The sequence below is a fragment of the Populus nigra genome, chromosome 18 (genome assembly GCF_951802175.1).
Source record: "Populus nigra chromosome 18, ddPopNigr1.1, whole genome shotgun sequence".
In the NCBI taxonomy this organism is placed as follows: domain Eukaryota; kingdom Viridiplantae; phylum Streptophyta; class Magnoliopsida; order Malpighiales; family Salicaceae; genus Populus; species Populus nigra.
The window spans coordinates 3,324,654-3,342,380 of NC_084869.1; the positions used below are offsets into that span (position 1 = coordinate 3,324,654).

Genomic DNA, 17,727 nt, shown 5'->3' on the forward strand with positions numbered 1-17,727 from the left:
TTCTCCTGCACTTCACAACTTATGCAACCTGCATAATTCCAAACTCAATAATGTTATCAATTTAGGGAAAAGTGAGAAAAAGCAGACCAAAAAATAATTTTAGCTACGGGGTTTCGCAACGTGGATAAAATATTATTTGTTTAAAATTTAAAATTTATTTTTTTATTTAAAATTAATATTTTAGCGTTTTTAAATGGTTTGAATTTGTTTATATTTAAAATAATAATAAAATATTATTTTTATATATTTTTAAATAAAAATTATTTTAAAACACAATCTCTACCCTACCATACTAACAACCGTACGGACACTCTACAGTTCTTAGGGACAGTAATAAACTTGCTCAGGCATCATAATATGGCAAAGGTGATCGATCATTAATGCCCATCTCACAGGAAACATTATCATTTTTTGGTCCCTTTCCATTGAGGTAGTCTTTTTCTCCCTGGTAAGTTGAGTTTCTATTAAAACATTAATTAAATAAAAGATTACACTTATTTATTTCAATAATAAAAAGTATTAGTCGAGATTAAATCTCTTTTTAACAATATAAAAACAGCAGTGTTGGTTGGTGAATATTTACCAACCGTTTTTTAAGGTGATTTTGAAATAATAATTTTAATCAATATTGTAAATACAATAAATCTTTAGGAGTTGTTATTTGTAAATACTAAATACAATGAAAAATCAGAATAACAAACATTGAATTTTAATTATAACATTCTTTCTTGCCTTCTTGCTGTAGAGTTTTTTTCTTTAATTTTTTTTATTAATATAGATATTCGGGCTAACTTGCAAGTATCATGTAAACCTTCAATAATCCTGAGATTTATGAAACTCGAACCGGTGATCTCTAGAGAGTTTTTTATTTTTATTTTCATCAGCTGTGTTGGTGACTTTTCTTTGATGATAACACTATTTTATTTTTATGTGTTTTTTCAATAATCTCAAATCTATTATATCACTAAAGCTGATTTTTTATTTGATTTTTAGTTTATCTAATGTCTTCCTCAATTTTGAGGTTTATTTTTATTTGTTTTTTATTTTGTTTTTTTTTATTTCATGCCTTTTTAGGGTTGGTCGTGCTACAAAACATGTTATTTTTTTTTTAAAAAAAAATATTCTGATTGTTTAATGTCAATATATATTTGGAAAAAAATACATAACAAAAGGAAAAGGAGTAAAGCTACCGATATCTTAGTACTAAAGAGAAAGACCACCCGAGATTCATTTCTTGTATTATAATTTATTTTTAATTTCATAAAAATATTTTTTCTCTATATCTTGACTCTATTTTTTTTATATAAATTTTTTTATATGTTAAAGAATAATATAAATCATATACTAGAACTTCATCTAAGAGTTTAAGCTATTAAGTTGATATGATTTTTTAATATGGTATCAGAGCCTTGATGACCAAGTGATCACGAGTTTAAATTTTACCATTCCTATTTATTTGATAAAAATTAATCACAAGGTAAAATTGATCTTTTTCAAGCTCAAAGAACTTTTACTTGAAGGGGTGTGTTAGAGAATAATATAAATCATATTCTAAAATCTCATCTAAAAACTTAAACTATTAGGTTGAGATAACTCATTGGCATTATATATATCTTTAGATATACTATAATGACATCATAAAATGTTTCTTTTTTATCGTTTAATTTAAATGTAGATGCCATGCCATTTAATTCACAAGAGAGAAAAAATCATTCAGTTTTATTTGAAGTGTGTGTGTATATATATATATATATATATTAAAGTAGTTTTTTAAAAAGAAAACAGGCTATATAAAGTAATGAGGATGGAAATAACAATCATATTTTAATAAAATCTAGAGCCAGACAATGTAATTTATCCTTTGAAAATATTCAAAGGTGATATTTCCTTAGAATCATGTGTTGGTATAATAAGACAATAAGAGGGATTTTATGAACCTAGAAAATACAGAATTATTTTTATTCACAAATTCATGAATTTATTTACTTGCATACTTTTTTTATAAAAAAAATAAAATCCTAGAGGGTTTTCATGTCTCTGTTTTTAACATCGATTGAGACACGACATCGTGTCAGTAAGCTGATACTGTCTGAATGGATATTTTATCGTCCACTTTTTCAGAAGTTGCAACGAGGACAAACTCGATGGTGATTAAGCCATAAGCGTGTCCTTTTGCGTTAAACTAATTAAAGCAATTAACCATTAAAATTACGTTGTCTTTTGAATTATTAATTATGACCATAATGTAGATTACACAGGTTCACTCTTTTATTATTATTATTATTATTATTATTATTATTATATAATAAAATATATTTTTAACCAAGAACGATTTTAAGGATGGATGTATTTACAAATTTAATAAATCTTTTAAACATTAATCTTAAAATTTAAAAATGAAAAACTAAGAAATGAAAATCTCTTTTTTTTATCACCCTTGAACATTCCAATTTTTTTTTTATACTTTTAAGGATAATCAGGTATTTTCATTATAAATAAAACTACTTTAATCTCTAAATAAATATACTAATTGAGAAAGAATAAATTTGTTCGGAGTAAAAGAAATAAATTATCATACTTTTACTCCTAATTATGCTCATATTGTTCAATGTTGTTGTTTTTAATAAATTTGTAAAATGGCAAAAGATAATAGAACGATCGTGAATGGAAATGTGCAATTATATAAGTTTTGATCATAATTAAACTTTTTCAAAGAGTGAAACATTTATTTAAGTACAAGTATATAATAGGCATTTTGTTAGTAAAAAATCCAAAACTTTAATTAGTTAGTTACTCTTTAAAACCAGCATCAATGTTGATTTTATTAAAAAAATAATTTTATTCTTTAAAAGTGATTGTTTTTATTTAATTTCTCTGGCTAATAATTGTTTTAGATAGAAAATTAAATATAATTTATAGTTTTTATAATTTATTAACATAGCATGATATAATAATTAATAGTTCAGTTATAACTTACAAGATACCATTAATTACAAACTTTGCTTTGATATAAAAGAAAATGCTATTATTATAACATGTTTTTTATTTAAAATTTTTTTAAATTATTGTTTTTATATAATTTTAAAGTGTTGATATAAAAATAAATTTTTTTAACAAATATTTTTTTAATATTATTTTAATTAATATTTTTTTAAAAAATTATACATCATTAAAAAAAACAACATAAAAAATACAAAATAAAGTTAGAAAAAAAGAAGAAGAAGAAGAAGAAGAAGAAAAAAAAGCATAGTTGACTAGCCCCAACACCTATCCAGCAACGGCCACCACTGCACTTCACTTCACCCCCTTCAATACTCTCACATGCCAGTTACATAAAACAGCTAGGGTTACCCTTTTTAACTTTTTGTCCCTATTCTCTCACTCTATTTTCCAACCCCAACCCCATCTCTCTCTCCCTCTCCAAACAATGTCTGTCTATAATCCACCACCCAAAACCCTGAAAAAAACCTTAAACAAAACCTACATTATCACCACCACAATCCCACACATTTCCCATTCCCTTCCTTAAAAATCTAAACTTTCTCACTCCCCCATCTCACATTCCCTTCGAAAATCCAATCTTTTCCTTCCAAAATTCCAAACTTTCTGAAAATGGAGACCAAATGTCTCCTCCCTTTTCACCTCTTTCTGTTACTACTCTCTCTACCTCTTTCAAAACCAGATCTCTCTGCCGACTATTCAGCCCTCCTCACTCTCCGTTCCGCTGTACACGGCCGAACCCTTCTCTGGAACACCTCACTGCCGACCCCTTGTTCGTGGACTGGTGTCTTATGTGAGCAAAACCGTGTCACAGTGCTACGGCTTCCTGGTTTTGCACTCACAGGAGAAATCCCACTTGGGATCTTCTCAAACTTGACAGAATTGCGCACTTTGAGTCTTAGACTTAATGCACTCTCTGGAAAGCTTCCTCAAGATCTTGCTAACTGTAAAAGTTTGAGAAATCTTTATTTACAAGGGAATCTTTTTTCTGGAGAGATACCTGATTTCTTGTTTGGTTTGAAGGGTCTTGTGAGGTTGAACCTTGGTGAGAATAATTTTACTGGCGAGATTTCAACCGGGTTTGGTAATTTTATCAGGTTAAGGACTTTGTTTTTAGAGGACAATTCGTTATCTGGGTCATTGCCAGATTTGAAACTGGAAAAGTTAGAGCAGTTTAATGTGAGTAATAATTTGCTAAATGGGTCTATACCTGATAGATTTAAGGGTTTTGGGATTAGTTCTTTTGGGGGTACTTCTTTATGTGGGAAGCCTCTTCCTGGTTGTGATGGTGTTCCTAGGAGTATTGTGGTGCCTAGTAGGCCAAATGGGGGTGGAGAAGGTAAGAGGAAGAAGTTGTCTGGCGGTGCAATTGCAGGGATTGTGATTGGATCTATAATGGGGTTATTGTTGATTTTAATGATTTTGATGTTTTTGTGTAGAAAGAAGAGTAGTAGTAAGTCAAGATCGATTGACATTGCGTCGGTTAAGCAACAAGAGATAGAGATTCAAGGGGGGAAGCCAATTGTGGAGGTGGAAAATGGTGGTGGGTATTCTGTGGCTGCCGCTGCGGCGGCTGCAATGGTGGGTAATGGTAAAGGTGGGGATTTGAATGGTGGTGATGGTAAAAAGTTGGTGTTTTTCGGCAAGGCTTCAAGGGTGTTTGATTTGGAGGATTTGTTAAGAGCTTCGGCAGAGGTTTTGGGAAAAGGTACATTTGGGACAGCCTATAAGGCGGTTTTGGAGATGGGGACTGTGGTAGCTGTAAAGAGGTTGAAGGATGTGACAATTTCCGAGAGAGAATTTAGGGAGAAGATTGAGACTGTGGGTGCTATGGATCATGAGAACTTGGTCCCATTGAGAGCTTACTATTATAGTGGAGATGAGAAGCTTCTTGTTTATGATTACATGTCAATGGGAAGCTTGTCTGCACTTTTGCATGGTGAGCATTTCTCAATTTTTGGATTTGACATGTTCTCTTTGGTTTGTTCATATGTTTTCCTCCCCTATTGGATTTGCATATTGGTGAATGATTGCTGAGATTTCTCCGGTGTGTCACCTTTGGAGATAATTACTATAATTGTTTTTTGTAGAATTATATTTATCCTTTTGTGTCTATCTGGTTGTGATTGTGATCTTTTACAACTGAATCCATCTGCCAAATTAATGATGAACGGAGTCAAATTAGCAAATACTATGCTTTCTTTCTGATTGTCCGAATGGTTTGTTTTTACATGCCTGCATTGTTTTGCATCGGCAAGGAGTTTCTGGGGTTATTCTTTCGTTAGCTTTCCTTTCTAAAGTTTTTCCCCGCGGCTGTGCATAAATTTGCTTGTTTTCTGCACAACCAAGTAGGTAGTGTTAAATAAGTAGAAGTCAACATATTTTGTCATTTCTTGTTTGAAATTTTCTTCAACTCAATAATAGGCGATCTCAATTATTATCTTCAGAAGGAGTTATCTAGTCATACGTTCCCTTTGATCTAGTTTGGCATGACAATTGAGTTGCCATATATTCAAACAATAATGTTTTGGTGTGTAGCCACTGATCTTCAATTTTTGCACAGGGAACAGGGGAGCTGGTAGGACTCCATTGAACTGGGAAATCAGGTCTGGCATTGCCCTTGGAGCTGCTCGTGGCATTGAATACCTTCACTCTCAAGGTCCCAATGTTTCTCATGGAAACATCAAGTCATCCAATATCCTTCTCACTCAATCATATGATGCCCGAGTATCTGATTTTGGCCTTGCCCGCCTTGTTGGTCCTCCCTCCACTCCTAACCGAGTTGCTGGATACCGAGCACCAGAGGTAACTGACCCTGGCAAGGTTTCCCAGAAGGCTGATGTCTATAGCTTTGGTGTATTGCTGTTGGAGCTGCTGACTGGGAAGGCCCCCACCCATGCCCTTTTGAACGAGGAGGGTGTAGACCTTCCCCGATGGGTTCAGTCTATAGTTCGAGAGGAATGGACTTCAGAGGTGTTCGATCTCGAGCTCCTCAGATACCAAAATGTTGAGGAAGAGATGGTTCAGCTCTTGCAGCTTGGAATAGACTGTGCCGCCCAGTACCCCGACAATCGTCCTTCAATGTCTGAAGTAACAAGGAGGATCGATGAGCTATGTCGGTCTAGTCTGCGGGAAGACTCACAGCCTGAACCACACAATGATGCATCAGACGATATGTCCTCTTGATTAGCTGGCCCCATCACTCCATGTATTGCAGAGGGATTTTCGTTGCTTTGTTTGTGCCCATAATTTTAATGTTTATTCTGGTGTTTGATGATGTGTTTGATCCGTTCTTATCTTTCATTAGGAGCCGACTGATATTGTTTTTTTTTTTTTTTTGGTTTTTCTTTTGCCTCCTCATCCCCACTGTACTAATTTCCCCTTTTTGTTTCATGAAAACTTAGGGGTGGATGTCTGTTCTATTTCTCCTATTTGGGTGGATGGTGGAGGTTGTAATTATTATTCTTGCTTTTGCTTTTGCTTTTTCTTTTGCTTTCGATGCAGCCTTTCATGTGTTTGGATCGAGAAGATGTTTTTGACTTCGAAAAGTTTTATAATGTTTCTTCAGGCGACTCTCAAACCGCCTGTCAATCGAGAAAGCTCTCTTTTTTATGCTCCACCAACTCATTAGTGCTTTAGATTGTAGCCTCTTCGCCAAAGCCCTACTAAGCTACAGACCTAGGGAGTTGTTAAAACATATCACACATTTATAGGTTTTGCGTGTGTTAGGGTGTAAAATTTTGATTTTTTATATATTTTTGTATTTTTTTAATAAATTTAAAAAAATAAAAAAATATTTTTTTAATTTATAATAAATAATATACTCTTGATTTTTTATTTTAAAAAATTCATCTAGTAATATTAAACTGATTTCAATCAATTGCAAATTGAATTATTTTAATTTGTTTTTATGAGGTTATTCTGATTTTTTTAATTTAAATCGTAAGTTTGGTAAGTTAACTTGGTTAATTTAGGTTATTAATTTTTTTTTTAATTTTATCTTTTAATTTTTAGTTGATTGAGAATTAAGTTTCACAGTTTGTTTTTATTTGCTTTCTGTTAGGGTTATCATGATTTCAAGATCAAAGTTGTGAATTTAAAAAGTTAACTCAAATTGATTTAATATATTATTATTTTAGTATTTAAAAGAAATTGCCTCAAGTTCTTTTTAGTCAAATTATATTTTTTTTTAATCACTCGAGTTATTTTTGAACTTATCAAGTTCATCAGCTCATATCAATACACATTTATACAGTTATTTTTACTAAAAATTATATCAACAATGCATAAATATATTTTTTAATGTTCAAAATAAAATCAATGATCTAGTTACATCTAAATGGATGGTCATCTGTAAAAAGTAGAGTGGTCTCTATAACGAGACTTTATATGCATCCAAAGCCTCAAGAATTTGGAATTTCTTTGAAAATGAGTAGTGAGAAAAAAAAATATGAAATAATAATTGTTATAAAAAAAAGGTGGGAGTAGGTAGACCTTCCATTTTCTAAAAGGGAATCTGTTTGTCTCGTTGCCTTGTGCTGTCCTATTCTTCCTCGTCTTCATCAGAAGCTGCCCTGGAGTAAGATGAACACACGAATATTTTTATCACATAATACAAAATTTGAACGCTCTACCAAGCAGAATCAGCCCAACATTCACTGCTAGATATTAGGCTGTTTGAAAGTGTGATTGTGGTTACTTTTTAAAATATTTTTTATACTGAAATATATTAAAATTATATTTTTTTATTTTTTAAAAATTATTTTTGAAATCAGCATATCAAAACAATTCAAAACATATAAAAAATTAATTTTTAATAATTTTATTTAATTTTTTTTAAAAATACAGGTTGCATTACATTTCCAAACGATATTGAGATATTGGAAACCTAATATTCCAGGCTCCATAACGTTACTTGTCTTTGTCACTTAGTGTTAAGCCAAATTAAAATATGTCCACTAATTGAAGGAATTGACTTATGATGACAAAGGTTTTTCATTTCTTGATTTTTTAAGTCCCAACTTTGAGATTAAATTTTATTTGTTGAATGCACTAGAGGGATGTGAGGCTTACGTGTTTAAAATTGTTATGAAAAAAACTATATGGTAAAAAGAACTTCAAAAATGACATCACCATCATGGAAAAAGTCTGTCCCTCCTAGCCCAAATTTTATTGGACCTTCTGTTTAAAAAATAGCAAAGCCAACTAGCAAGAAAATAGAATTTAAACTCAGTAAGTGAGTTGTTTGTATCATTTGTTGTTTCTATTTTTGTTTTCAAATTTTTGGAAACAAAAACATATTTTTTTTTAAAAAAAAAACAACCATCCATTATCATAGTTTTTAAAGAGAATTTTATTTGATTTTAAAAAATTATCCACAAGAGATCATCAATTTTTTCTTCGATTAACAAAAAAAAAAAGATGTTGAAATACCTTTAAAAATCAAACAATTACAAATTGAATCACACAAAAAAAAAAGTAGAAAAACTCAGAATCTTACATTACTATTACTATTACCAATTAAAATAAAAAAAAAGGTTAAAAGAAACCACTAAAATACTTTAGCTCAAGACACATGTGAATGTAGATTGAAATAGTAAAATAACTATTTTGTTATTCTCAAGCAAAATCAATTAACTTGCTTTAGGGGTAATATATATTTTTATTCATAGTTCATTGGTTATTATTAAATTGATTGGAGATAAATTGGTCTTTCTACTTTTTTTTGGCACAGTAAAATAATTTATTGACTCTTAAAAGCAAAATAAAATAAAATTTGTCCTTTAGAGTTTTTTAGTCTTTTTATTATAAAATTATTAAATTGATGTCAAGGGACTTTTTCATCTTTTCATTATGATTTTTTCTTTGTTATAATCATATTAATTGATGAACAATTTGATATTTTAACAAATATAAAATATTATTTAAAAAAAACAGTTAGCACATGCAAAGTACGCACCAGTGGGTGGGAGTCGCTGCACTCTTTTTAGCAATGCATGCAGACTCATTTGATGGCCAAAGAGTCCAACTATTGTGTCATCTAAAGGGTTGAGTGGTAGCACGTCCAATGGGGTGGCGCATATGGTGTTATGAACGGCGATTCAACAACAATATAATTGTTTTCTTTTCTCTCTCATTGGGATTCGTGATGGCTAGCCAAAATTAAAAGCAATAATCCCATTTTTTCCTTTAAATTGAAGTCTTTATTTTTTTTATTTGTTTTGAATTCTTTTTCATTTTCATTTTCAATCTCAACTCTTATCATTTTGATGAGAATCAAAAAGCACCACAAAATGATTCATTAGAGGTGTTGATTGGACCAATTACAAGGTCAAATGCTGAGAGATTAAATAGGCTTTTAATTGGCTAATTCAAGATATCCGGCCCAAGTCCTACTTCAAGATTTCAATAAGAGTTGATTAAGCCTTGATTAATGTGATTCATGCAAATGTTGGACAATGAGAAACAATTATAAGCTTAATTTTTCATAATATGTAATTTTACGCTACCATACATAATTTTTTATCCAACTGCTGGATTAGGTTGAAAGTTTACCAGAAAATTTCAGAGGTATTGTTTTTTATAAAGATAAATTTTTATAGCAATTGAAGTTTGAAAAGACCTAACAATAAAAACCATAAAATACTATGCAAAAATTACATTTTTTTTTAGTTAGTTTAGATTTATCTTTCATTTTGATTTATAGATTTACTACCAAGCAACTATTCTACAGGGACATTGGAAGCGATAGAATTGGAGTTTATTTTGTCAAGGAATCCTAATTTAACAAAGATTTGACAATTGATTCCTTTTTTTTGTTAAGGAAACATAGGTAGTAGCTTGAGACTTCTATTTGTTCAAGGATTCCATGTTTTTTTAAGGACACCAATACGACAACTTTTTGGGAGCTTCAATTATTTGACAATGATTTCCATGTTTTACAAGAATATAAAGGGCGACAACAGTTTTAATTTCTTAAGAGGCAAGGTTGGCAACAACACCACTTATTTATTCAAGCATAGTTATTATTCGATTGTTAATTTTATGATTCGTAAAATTAGTTGAAGTATGTGTAAATTAATCCGGACATCCATATTAATAAAAAAACATAATTATTTCAATAACTCTTTTCAGAATTCAGCAACATACCATTTTAATCAGACTTGGGTTATGCTATTTATCTTATAACTTTGAATTATTTTTAATTGGTCATTAATTAGGATTTATTTTATTTTATGAAATATAAATATTTTTTTTTGAAAGGAAGAACATGTTATATTGTAAAATATAAATACATTTTCTACATGTTATCATTATCAACTTTTCTTTTTAGATTTGGTACATATGTAGTTGTTTTTTTTAATATATAATTAAGTTAAATCATTTTATTCGACCGGTCTATAACTCGAGTGATAAAATTTTTTTATGCTCTAAAACGTGCTAGGAGCGCTTGAATAATATTTTTTAAAGTTACAAAAATAAAATTAACTAACCTGTAACGAAACGCAAGTCACTGTCTATCTAAAAAATATTTAAGAAAGCTTTCTTCAATTTTTGAGGGTGATTAAAAGTTGAGGGTAATTAGAAGTTCAGTGTTGATTGATTTTACAATTAGAACCCTATGATTTTTATCCTTTACAATTCAATCCTCATATTTCACTTACATAGGTCCATCTACATTAGGTTTCAGCCATAGATTTAGAGAGGTGAGAGAACCTGGGAAAGAGAGGGAGGAGAAAGAGAGCCTTGGCGAGGTCCATTTCTGCCACCCAACACAACTAATCTTGGTGTCCATATTTTTTTCTTGATTAGGGGAGTTTTATTGGATGCTTAATTTGATTTTTAGAACTTTTGAAATGATTTTTAAGTATTTTAGATAAAAAAAAAGTAAAAAAAATGAATTTTAGAAGCCAAAACCTACATCATCGTTTTTAATTTTCATACAGACCTTTTAATTTTCATATCTTCCTATATTTTTATTAAAGGTAAAAAAACTAAGAAACCGAGAAAATCAATTTTTTTTTTTATCCAGTCAATTTTCAATGTTTTGTTTTGCTGTTTATCAAATAAATGTCCATATGATTTCTTGTATCTAATTTCTAGTGAATAAAGAACTATAAAAAGATAGAATGTCTTACATATATCTAACAAATATAATCAATGTAATATTTTTTTTAAAAAAAAGAAACTATGGAAATTATTTTATATATATTGAAAAAATATAAAATTATTTAAAAAACCAAATAAATATTTTAATCTATAAATTCGAATATAAAATCCTATTGATGATCATCATATTCTTTTTTATACTCAAACATGTCAAATATTTTTAATCGTTTTCACCTCCCTCTTCCTAGAACACAAGATCTCTCTACATTTATCTCCTTTCGAATTTCGATGAATAAAAGCAAATTCCTGACCAAAACATACACAATTTCCATGTCTATAACGATTTGCCATAATGATTTTGTTTTCTCTTTTTTATTATCTATTTATTTATTTTTTAGATGTCAGCTTGACTTCAGCTCTACTCAAGACTGAATTTTGGACTTTTGGCATTTTATTTCCAATCAGAATAACCCAGCATGGGAACAGTGGATTTAATTTCCGAAAATAGTTAATTTTGTTTCCAACTTTAGTTTTCTTACTTATTCTAGAAATATATTCTTTTCCTATTCAATTAAAGAAACATGTTTATGCAATATAAGTTTTTAAAATTTTTAAAAAGGGTCTTATTAGATTTAGATTGAAAAATAATAAAAGAAATGACCATAAATATTAGATGGACAAACAAGACCCTTTTTTTTTTATTATTGTAGAAAACTTGGAGAACAACATTTTTAATCTTTCGATAATTGATAAATAAATAATTTTTATTTTCAATTAGTAAAAACTAGTTATGGACCCACGCGGCTCAATTGTTTTTCATATAAAAAAAATGATGATTAGGTGCTGCAAAGGTATTTTAAAGAAGAAATAAAAATATGTGGTTAGAGTCATAAACTCAACTCGGTCAAATACATTGTTTTATTTTAATTAGATGATAAATAAATAGACAATAATAATAGATAAATTAAATTTAAAAAAAATATATGATCACAATATCTTATGAAAAAAAGTATTTTTTTTCAAAAGATAACAAATAAATGTAACTCAATACTCAACTCATTAAATACAAAATAATAAAATTGGATAAAAAAGTAACCTAAAAAATTAGCTCAAGTCAACCTGAGTTGGCATAACAAATATGCAACCCCGATAATCAAGGCTGAGCCAACCCAAATTATCTCACAAAGCCCACAATTTAGGTCATGAGATCGGGATAATCCGATAAAAAAAAAAACAATGAAACCACAAAGCCCATTTTTTTTTTTAAAAAATCAAATCGCGTTAACTTTTCAAACTCATTACCCGAGTCATTAGGTCGAAAGCATCCTATCTTGAAAAACTAAGAGACCCAATTCACAATGAATCAAATGTCAAAGGGTGAAATTGAAAAAAAAAATTCAATTATACAAAAGGATTCAAAACAAAAAATAGCAATTAAAAAAAATCAATTTAACAAATGGACCAAAAACAAAAAAAAACAAAAAAATCAAAAGCATGACGATCAAAATTGATATAAAAAATACAAATAAATTTTTTATTTAATGGTGAAATTGAAAAGAAAAATGAATTCAACAAAAAATTAAAAAAAGATCAAAAGAATGAGGACCAAATTGAAAAAAAAATAATATATAATATTTAAGATTGAAAGATAAAATTGAAAACAAATAAAACTTTTATAAAAGAACCAAGAACAAAAATGTTAGATGCTTCCAATTGCTAAGGATTGGAATGAAAAACAAACCTACTTTGGGGCAGCTGTCAATTCAAGCAGAAACCAAGTGAGACCGAGTTGGCATGCTTTTGATGTTGATATAGAAATCAAAAGAATAAGAATAAGAATTGAAATTGAAATATTAATAACAAAGACGATCAAGATGTAATTTTTCGGGGATGAGAGAGAAAAAAAAAGGAAAAAAAAAAAAGGTCTACTGACAACAAACCACCATACCACCACCACGCACCGCACCAACAAGAAGAGGATGCGGTAGCACTTCCAACAACATGATGAAATGATATTTTTGATTGCTTGGAGGTCCATATGCTCCTTTTAAAGTGTGCAGGCACTCTCACGCGGCGTCGCTTAGGCCACATGTGACAAAACTTTTATATATATATAGTCAAATATCAAATTACCTCTAAGTTGACCGAATGATAATGAAAAACCTTTATGAAAAGACAAAAAAACAACATGATACCAACTTTAAAATTTTTGCTTGTAAGGAATTTTAATCATTTCACTGAATATATATATATATATATATATATATATTTCATCGGATATCAAATTGTTCCTCAGCTGAACTAATAATACTGAAAAAATCATTTTGAAAATACAAAAAAGCTCTTTGACATCAATTTTAATTTTTTTTTTTGCTTTTAATGATATTTTGATTGTTTCACTATATTTTTAAATTGAAAAAAATATATTTGTTCTCTTTCAATTTAGTAATAATTAAGGAGTTTTGTGAAAAGACTTTAATATCCCCAATATCTAATGTTAATTTTTTTGATTGAAAAGGTAAAATCATGAAAATACTATTATCGTGACATGATACAGTGTTTTTTAATGACCAATTATCTTTTGTTAATGTTATCTTTAGTATTCTGTTTGTTTCTGATTTTATTTCCAAAAATTTTGAAAACATTTCCTTAAATAAGCATAACAATGTTGGGAAACATGCACTTTTTATCAATTCGTGTTTCAATAAAATGGCAATTGACAATTAAGAAAAACTCAAGTTAGTTGTGTGTTCTTGTCAGTATTGAATACCCGTTAAAAGTGTTTGGAAACGCGGGCAAATCCATGTTTTTAAAACATTTAAATTTGTTTTGCTAAAAATTAATTTTTTTTATATGTTTTGGATCATTTTGATGTATTAATTTCAAAAATAATTTTTAAAAAATAAAAAAAAATCAGTTTAATACATTTCGGCATAAAAAATACTTTAGAAAACAACCGCAACCAAACTTCAAACAAACCTCCACCTTATATTTCTTTCCTGGCAGGTACCTATCATGTCAGTATCTCTGTAGTTAAAAAAAAAAAAAAGAACCAAAAGGGATTAGGGTTTATTGTTTCATTGTACATAGGAACTCAGTTTATTATGGATTAAAACACTAAAATTATCATTAAACTTTTATAAGAAAAAACACAATAAACTTGGACTTAGGGGTAGAATAGTTATATATATATATATATATATATAGGAGTTCACTTATCATCATCAAATTGACTGGGATAAAAAGATTTTTTTTTATTTTTTAGTACACAATAAAATGAGTTAAACACCTTTAAAAATAAAAATTATTGAACTTGCTTCTGGAAGCCTTTTCGTACTCTCATCCTAATTTTTTAGTTATAATCAAGTTGGGTTAAAGACAATTTAATATTTTAATAATAATAAAAAAGATTGGTGTGTGCAATGCACTTGCCATCTTATAGAGTGCTTATGCTCTCTTCAGGAATGTCAACATCCGCAATGGTATTGGAAGCACCACGACGCCTCCTTCTACTTGGGGCAGCACATGTTGCGATATAAGTGATGGTTTGTCATTAACAACCTCTTCTTCCATCTTCTCTTCTTTTCTCTTTTCTCCCTTTGAATTTTCTAAAGTCATTCAAACTTTCAAAGTTGTCTTCTCATTTGTTGATAATTCAACTTTAATCCTTATTTTTTTTATTTTTTATTTTTATTCTTAGTCCTTTTTTGTCAAATCTCAATTTGTTTTCAATTTCATCATTGAATTCATAATTATTTTTTTAAAAAAATTTGGTCCTTATTCTTTTGATTCTTATTTTTTTCTTTGGATTCTTTAATGAATTTGATTTTTTTTTTCAATTTTTCTTTTAATTAAAAATTCTAGATTGTCTTCTTATTTACTTTTTATTTAAAATTAGGTCATAATTCTCTTAGTTGCCATTTTTTTTGTTTTTTATCCTTTTATATAATTGATTATTTTTTCTCAATTTCATCCTTCACATTTGATTTATTGAAAGTTGGAATTCATGGTTTTTCTAGTTGAGGTGCTTCTAGTTTAGTGACTTGAGTCACGAATTTGAAAAGTTATCACAGGTTGATATTGTTTTTTTCATTTTTTTTATTTCATCCTTCGATATTATTTATTTTTTTTCTCTGTTTTTTATTTTCAATCAAGCTATCACGATCTCATAACTTGGGTAGCAAGTTTAGCTAGGCAAATCAAGTTTTTTTTGGGTTGTTTTTTTTATATTTTTTTTCGGTTTCATCCTTCAAAATTAGGTTCTTTTTAAATTAAGCTTAGTTATTTTTTCTTTTTTTTTTTCTATCTGGTTATCTTATTCGCATGATCTGGCTTGAGAGTTTTAGCAAACTTACTCAGTTTTGCAGTGTTTTGTTTTTTTGAGCTTCTTTTTGTTGACTAACTTTTTTCCAATCTGCACGTTTGAATTGTTAGGGACTGCCATTATTATTATTTTTTTTAATTTTCTTTCTATGAGGTTGGCTCGACATCTCAATCTAGGTTATGAGTTTATCATGCTAGCTTGGGTTGACTCAAGAAAATTTATTTAGTCATTTTTTTTTTTCAAGTTCCTCCTTAATTATTGAGTTATCTTGGAATTCAACATTTTAATTTTTTCTCTTTTGACAAACGCTCTTGTTTTCTGGTTATATTTATTCATTTTTAACAAAAAAATATGGTTCATTTACCTGTTCGTTCGTTGTTTTTTCTATTATATAATTGAATGAAACCATCTTGTTGGACCTAGTAAGATCTATGACTTCTTAAAGACATTAATAGCACCAAAACATTTTTTTTTCATTATAAATTTGTTTTACTCAACTCACGGCAAAACACAAACCACGAATATCGTATATACTATTTCACAGCAACGAGCAATGTTGGCTAGCGAGTAGTAAAATTGTTTGACAGTAAATAGCAGCATTGTTCATAGTGATGGATTTGAGAAACACCAAAATTTTAATACCAAATCTTGATTTGAATCTTTATCTAATTTAGGTTTTAAAATAAACTGTATGCGAGCATCTAAATGTAACTCAATCAATTTGATGAGTTTAAAAATAACTTAAAAAACAAGTAAAATTATGGTTTGTCTTAAAAAAAAAAATCTCACATGACATTTTTTGTAAAAGAGAACTATAACATACTAGACCGCCCTCACTTTGTGGCTTATCTAGTTGAAGTCATATTCCTGATCATAAATTTTACTAGGTTTAATAACCTTTTTTTTTTTAATAAAAAACTACTTTCCACTAATTATAGGATAAATAAAAATACTCTCTCAAAATCATCAGGATACTTGTTTAAGACCGCAATAACTCCATAAAAAACAAATGAAAACCAACTATTAAGGCCAATTCTCAATCAACCAAAGTTAACATATCAAACATGCAATCCAAGTCAACTCAACAAAGTTTAATAACTTTTTTTAAAAAATTATTTTTTTTTAATTACACAATAATAAAACTAAACACTCAAAAAATTAAGTAGTAATCACATACCGAAATGTTTTATTGAAACTATAATAATCTCATAAAAATAAAATCAAAATAAATTATAAATACCAATTTAAAATCTACCAAATATCGAAGGATAAGATTAAGGAAAGCAAACTTTCAAAAAAAAAGCAAAAAAAAAAAAATCAAAGTAAAAAAAAGAAGAGGGGTGCTTCACTGTTTATATGAACAGTGAAGCACCATTAGCAATGCCAGATCTTTTAGTGTTTTTTGGGTAACAGAAAATTATTAGATAATAAAACTAAATCACTTGTACAATCAAGTAGTAATTACATACAAGTTTTTTTTGTTACATACAAGTTTCTTTAGGTTGTGATAACCTCATAATAAACACCAAATAAATTGTAAAAATCAATTTAAAATCTATCAAATTTCAAGTATAAACTTCGGGAAAAAAAAACTGAGAAAAAAAGCCAAAAAATAAAAATCAAAGTGTAAAGGAGGACGGGGAGGTGCTTCACTGTTCATAAGAACAATAGAAGCACCAATACCAAATCTTTTAGTGTTTTTAGGTAATAGCCTAGCCAGTGCAGGATGAAACACCATCATACAGCATGTAGAATATTGGCCACACACAACCTCGAATATTTTATTTTTCTCCCTTCATTTATTTAAAGTAAATGGTGGGGAATCAAACACAAGTTTTCCAAAAATAAAGACCGCAATTTGCCCGCCGTGCATCAAAGATGCAGTAACAGGTCAGGCAAAGAGTAGCAAGAGTTTTCATTATAAATGGCTTTGTGAAAACCAAAGGTAAATCAAGGGAAAAGGCCAGGGGAGAAAAGGGGAGCAACGCAGATACGAGAACAGGTAGTACAACAAAAAAGAATCTGACTACTAACAGTAGTAAATACTGATATATCTAAGATTATAGTATTTGCAATTATAATTTAAAAAATAAATAAATTTAAGAAACACTTTTAGTAGCAGTTTTTTAAAAAACTGCTGTGAAATAAAGTAAACAGCGGAAAAAAATAAATTATTTTAGTTTCTACAAAACTAATGTTTAAAACACAATTATATATGAAATTCAGTATAAAAAGCATAAACTATTTGGCTAACCAAACAAATTTTCCGTTGTGATTGGACAGAAAACAGCAAC

At 29.0% G+C, this 17,727-nt stretch overlaps 1 protein-coding gene across 1 annotated transcript; it reads left to right on the forward strand.

The window, feature by feature from the left end:
* Positions 1-3,351: 3,351 nt before the first annotated feature.
* Positions 3,352-6,591, forward strand: LOC133678590 (probable inactive receptor kinase At1g48480). The gene is made up of 2 exons (XM_062100961.1): positions 3,352-4,939; positions 5,564-6,591. Exons 1-2 carry the CDS (start codon positions 3,613-3,615, stop codon positions 6,184-6,186), a joined length of 1,950 nt encoding a protein of 649 aa, XP_061956945.1. The 5' UTR covers positions 3,352-3,612; the 3' UTR covers positions 6,187-6,591.
* The last annotated feature ends 11,136 nt before the right edge of the window (positions 6,592-17,727 follow it).